This window comes from Symsagittifera roscoffensis, chromosome 5 (genome assembly GCF_963678635.1).
Source record: "Symsagittifera roscoffensis chromosome 5, txSymRosc1.1, whole genome shotgun sequence".
Taxonomy (NCBI): Eukaryota; Metazoa; Xenacoelomorpha; order Acoela; family Convolutidae; genus Symsagittifera; species Symsagittifera roscoffensis.
The window spans coordinates 37,499,172-37,505,171 of NC_087066.1; the positions used below are offsets into that span (position 1 = coordinate 37,499,172).

Here is a 6,000-nt window from a genome sequence, read left to right on the forward strand (position 1 = left end):
TTCTTGGAGTCTGAAAAACCTTAAAGCCTTGTTGTTCCGACTTTCGATACAAAAGTAACGGAATATTTGTGCTCGGGGTGGGTTTTTTTTTCTTCAGACAAACTTCGACTTTTTAACTAGCCTTTTTTGGCGGAATTTTTTTTTATCATTCGAAAGGTATTGATGTCCTGAGCTCAAATTTGAAATGATACTTCACCTGTGATCAATTTTTGTAAAGTTACGGGGGTTTAAAGATTGCCATTTTGGCCAGTTTGGGACAATTAACGCGCGATATATTTCGCGCTATTAACGCGTAAGCGGAGAGTTAATCCGTCTTAGAAATCGTTCCAATTTGGTTAAAAGAAGCTTATTTGCCATAATTGGTTTGTTACAAGGAGCGAAATTTATCCTTTTGTACTTTATATGGCATGTGGGGGGATGATTTTCATTTAAAAATTTTTCACATTTTAGAAAAAACTTTTTTCTTTTGTTTGATTTCATTGAATTTTTTAATGTTATTACTGCTCCATAAACCTTAAAAGGCAGTCGGAACATTCAGGGCTTTGACCTGATACAAGCAGTCTTGTTTTATTTTTCTTGATTATGGCTGCCTTATCAGTCTCTCATATTTTTTTTCAGAAAACAAAAAATAATTTAGCCTCGGGAGAGTTAAGGAAATTCAGCAAAATGTTTTGCCTTTGTATAGATTGAGTTTCAATTCACAAAATGCAGGAATTTGTATCGATACACTAAATATTCACTTAGTATCGTTAAATTTCGTGACTCATTGCTTGTCGCATACATTTTAAATTTCCGAGACTAAAAATTGAGAGCGAAAGTTCAAGCCATCAGATCAAATTGATTATTTCTTTGGACTTCAGAGTTTTTCAGTACTTAACCTTTTGAAAGAAAAAAGTCAAAAGTTGTGGGCAAGGGTGTTTTTTTCAGAAACAATTCGACAAAAGCTGTTTTAGAACAAAATTCTTTCTTGGAGTCTGAAAAACCTTAAAGCCTTGTTGTTCCGACTTTCGATACAAAAGTAACGGAATATTTGTGCTCGGGTGGGTTTTTTTTTTCTTCAGACAAAATTTGACTTTTCAACTAGCTATTTATGACAGATTTTTTTTATATCATTCAAAAGGTATTGTTGTTCTGATCTTAAATTTGAAAAATTATTTCACCTGTGACCTTTTTTCGTAAAGTTATGGCGGTTTAAAGATTTCCATTTTGGCCAATTTGGGACAATTAACGGGCGATATATTTCGCGCTATTAGCGCGTAAGCGGAGAGTTAATCGGTCTTAAAATCGTTCCAAATTGGTTGAAAGACGCCTATTTGCCATAATTGATTTGTTACAAGGCGCGAATTTTATCCTTTTGTACTTAACATGGTGTTTGGGGGGATGATTTTCATAAAAAATTTCAAATTTTAGAAAGAAAAGTTCATTTTTTTTTACATTCAATTTTTAATGTTTTTACTGCTCCATAAAACCTTCAAAAGCCGTCGGAACATTCAGGGCTTCGCACTGATACGAGCAGTCTTGTTTCAATTTGAGAACAAAGTTTTACATATGTGATTCATTTTTGGTAAATCTGTTACTTCTTATAAAATAGCAAAAATATGTGCGTCATTTATCGCGCTTTTAGCGCGTAAGCGGAGAGTTAATCGGTCTTAAAATCGTTGCAAGTTGGTTGAAAGACGCCTATTTGCCATAATTGATTTGTTACAAGGAGCAAAATTTATCCTTTCGTACTTAACATGGCCATTGCGATAAATGACGCACATATTTTTAATTAGGTTGGACAGAAAGAAAGAAAACGCTTTCTTTTGTTACGCGTATTGATTGTTTTTTTCAAAATTTTAACCAAAAATTATTTCTGAAATTTTTAGGAAGAATTGAAGCATTGAGTGTTGTGGATTGAAAGAAGCTGCCTTGTTTAAATTGAAGTAACATCTGATTTAAAAAAAAACTATGAATTGTAACAAAAAAGACTTTTTTTCACAGTAAGTTTTTTTGCCTTTTTTTGCCAAGTTTGATCATTTGAGACTGAATCATTAAGTGAAGCGTTCATTTTTTGTTTTCGATCTGTTATGAAATTTATACCACCTCTGCATATAACTTGTCAAGTTATTTAATTAGATTGCTCCAAAAACTTAAAAGCAAACTTTTGATAATTTTTTTGTCAAAAAATTTGATTTGATAAACCTATTTTGGAGCCAATTGTACCAAAAAAGTTCCATTTTAAAATTTTAAAATTTAGTTAATATAATTGATTGAAGTTTTGCGAATGTATAATTTACTGGATAGATTCGATTGCAATTATAATTCTGTCAATGCAACCATCCAAGTTAGAAAATTTAGTGACGGTAAAAATCTGATGTTGCCAGAATAAATTCAATCTACTTATTGTACCGCTGGGTGATCAAAACTAGTACGGTTTTTGCACAAATTATTCAGAAAAAAAATGGCCAAAATATACAATTTTGGAAGATCGGTCAAAACATCGCAAGCTCGAGTCAAACCCAAAAAATACGTTTTACTTCAGTCAAATTAGTCAGCATATTTGTCACATCTCGATTACAGTAGAAAAAATTGAACACTCATTCAAACACTGACATGTTTTTCTGCAATATATATTTTTAGTCAAAACAGTTCCTCAGGACAGCTAAATCGAAATAATGTTTATTTGCCCGAATAAGGTCAAAATAATTCCATGAGGTTATTTTCTGCTCCTGGAAACATTTTTCTCGGGCGAGTTCAGTCAAAAAATTTCCCTTCGGTTAGATACTGTAGCGTGTAAAAGTTTTGTCTCCAGACTGATCCTCGTCAACAAACTCAGTCGAAGCGCTGTTTTTGGTCGAACATACTCAAAATGGTTTTTACTTGTCAAACAATTTAAAATTGAAGACTTACATTGCATGAAGTCAATTCGGTCACACCAGTCAAGCCTGAGCCAAAATCGTCAAAAAATACTAACTTGCGGCCATGGTTAAAAAATTTATCTCAAAAATGACATTTCCAAGCCAAACTTACTAAAAGAGTTCTGATTGGTTTTATCCGCTTTTTAGCATTTTCATTTAATACAGATAATACAGCAAAATTATATTCATATTTTCTTGACTCTCAAACAATAGAGAAAACTGAAAATCTTTTTATTAAGTATGCGTTCAATTTACTTCATGTTTTGAAATTCGGGTTCCGACTTTCTATACGAAGGTAACGGAATATTTGTGCTCGGGGTATTTTTTGTCTTCAGACAAATTTCGACTTTTTAACTAGCTATTTATGACAGATTTTTTTTATATCATTCAAAAGGTATTGTTGTTCTGATCTTAAATTTGAAAAATTATTTCACCTGTGACCTTTTTTCGTAAAGTTATGGCGGTTTAAAGATTTCCACATATAAGCTCTTAAGCAAAATTTCTGTTTGTTCACTCAGCAGTAAGACTGAAAATTATATCTGTCAAAGTTAAGCCCAATGAATGTGAGCTATAATTGTTGTTCCGACTTTCGATACGAAAGTAACGGAATATTTGTGCTCAGGTGGGTTATTTTTTTCTTCAGACAAATTTCGACTTTTTAACTAGCCATTTTTGACGGAATTTTTTTATATCATTCAAAAGGTATTGTTGTCTTGAGCTTACATTTGAAAAGATATTTTATCTGTGATCATTTTTCGTAATTTTATGGGGGTTTAAAGATTGGCTTTTTGGCCAATTTGAGACAATTAACGCGCTATATATTTAACGTGCTATTAACGCGTAAGCGGAGATTTAATCCGTCGTAAAAATTGTTCCAATTTGGTTGAAAGAAGCTTATTTACCATAATTGATGTGTTACTGAAAACGAAATTTATCACTTTGTTCTTTATATGGCGTGTGGGGGGGATGATTTTCACAAAATTTCTCATTTTTTTAAATTTTGTTTCCTTTTTTTTTGTAATTTAATTTTTTCATGTTATTACTGTTTCAAAGACCTGAAAAGGCAGTCAGAACATTCCGGGCTTCGCCCTGATACGAGCAGTCTTTTTTCAACTTTTTTTTTGATTTCACAATAATTTTTTTTGTATTATGAAAAAAAAAATTTATGTTTCAACTCTGGTCGACGTTTTAGTTAAGTATACGCAATTTCGTGTACATCGCGTATAACTATCCGCATATGTACATTTTTGGAAAATTTTTTTGCGGCAGTACAGAAGCCATATATCAAAAATGGATCAAAAAGTCGAGAAAAAACTAAAAAACCGATTGAGTTGAAGTCACCTTAAGTTTTTTGATATTCAGTAAAATACAATAAAATTTTTACTTTAAAGTTAAGGCAAAGACAGATGATATAAATATATTTTTAACGTAACTTTTTCAGGTAGAATTACCCGAAAAATTATTTTATGATAATTTTTTTTCAGGTTGTTAAACTTGGTCTTTAAAGTGTAATTAAGGTAGTGCAAATTAACACTAGCAATTTCTTGAAACTTTTTATAAATCGAAAAGTATTGTTGTCCCGGTCCCATATTTTGAAAAAATTCAAGGGTGATCGTTGTTTTTAACGTTATGGGTTTAATGTTTAAATATTGCCAATATGGCCCAATTGGGATAATTAAGGCGTGATATATTTAGCGCTATTAGACGACAAGCGGAGATTTAATCCGTATTGGAATTCATTCCAAAATGGTTGAAGCAGGCTAGTTGTTATAATTGCTTGGTTACTAGAAGCGAAATTTGCTTTGCAAAATTCGGCGAAAATTTTTTAAATATTTTTGCGAAACATTTTTTATAACCGTTTGAAACTTGTTGTGCTGCGTAAGAAGCTCACTTAAATATAATTTTTGGCAGAATTTGACGTGGTCGTTTTGGCATATTTTTCACTGACTAAAAAACGCGAAATTATCCGTTTCTGGAGTACCATTTTGGGCTCAAAAACAGATTGTACCATTTTAATTCTGCTAAATTGTAATCAGGGTTTGGTTTCTTTGTTTTAGATTTGAAAACAGTCTGGATCGTCTTGATATTTAGATAAACACTGTATATTAAGCAAAAAAAGTTTTTCGCTTTCAGGTATGTCCAGCTTCTGTTCAACCTCAACTTCGTTTTGTCGCCATTCGTGTACGCAGTGATGGCAGAGAGGTTTCGAAAGGATCTGGCCGATGTCTGGGCCTCCCTTAAGCAACACATCCCCATCCGGTTTGCTCGACTGATTACCCGAGCCACAAGAACCCCTCAATCACAAACTCGAGTGGGAAGACCAAGCACTTCAGTCTCGGTAAAAGTTGAGACAAAAATATCAACCACTGTCTGAGCGCGGTGGCTAATTTTATATTGATGTATTTTCCTAGCTTATCATTATATGATGAGTTTTTGTTGAAAGATTTTTATTCATTATTTAATCTCCTGCATAAAACTCCATGAAATTTTGCTCTGTAAAAGTAGATTGCAAGCTGACAGACTATTTCTAAGTCTACGTGCGGATGGAAATCGCATCGCTGATTTATTACACTGATTCGGATTTGACAGAACATTTGTTTTTTTTTTCACAAAACTTCTGAATGATTGGAGCAAAAACGTAAAATTGAAAATCATTTCAACAAAAAATGTCCGAAATTATTTTGATTGGTTCTGCGATAATTAATAGCTGATAATGTCTGCAGCGAAACGTCATGGGGCAAATTTGTAAATAGCCAATATGTAATGGCTACAAAGCTAAATCGATTGAAATATTAATTAGATGTTGCTATCAATTTTGCAAAAATGCTTAAAGAATTGATATTACAGTCATCTGAAGTTTTCATAAATCTTAAATCATAAACCATAGAATCATAAATCCATGTATGACCATGGTGCTTACAATAATTTCGTGCTTGAGAGACTTTTGATAAGTTTTGACTGCAAAACTAGAGGCAACATATAGCAATGAAGACAATAAGGCTCGAATCAGGATGCCCGTATCAGCGCTTGTTTCTTGAGGGCGATGCAACATCACCCATTCCAGAAAAGAAGCCAAGAAATTGGTTCCCCAAAATGAGCT

General features: G+C 32.7%; 1 protein-coding gene across 1 annotated transcript in view; it reads left to right on the top strand.

The window, feature by feature from the left end:
* Positions 1-5,432, top strand: part of LOC134846468 (uncharacterized) — an 85,781-nt gene extending 80,349 nt beyond the window's left edge. Inside the window, exon 6 of the mRNA XM_063863839.1 lies at positions 5,034-5,432. Coding sequence (XP_063719909.1) covers positions 5,034-5,274 — 241 coding nt within the window. The 3' untranslated portion in view covers positions 5,275-5,432. The remainder of the gene's footprint in view (positions 1-5,033) is intronic.
* The last annotated feature ends 568 nt before the right edge of the window (positions 5,433-6,000 follow it).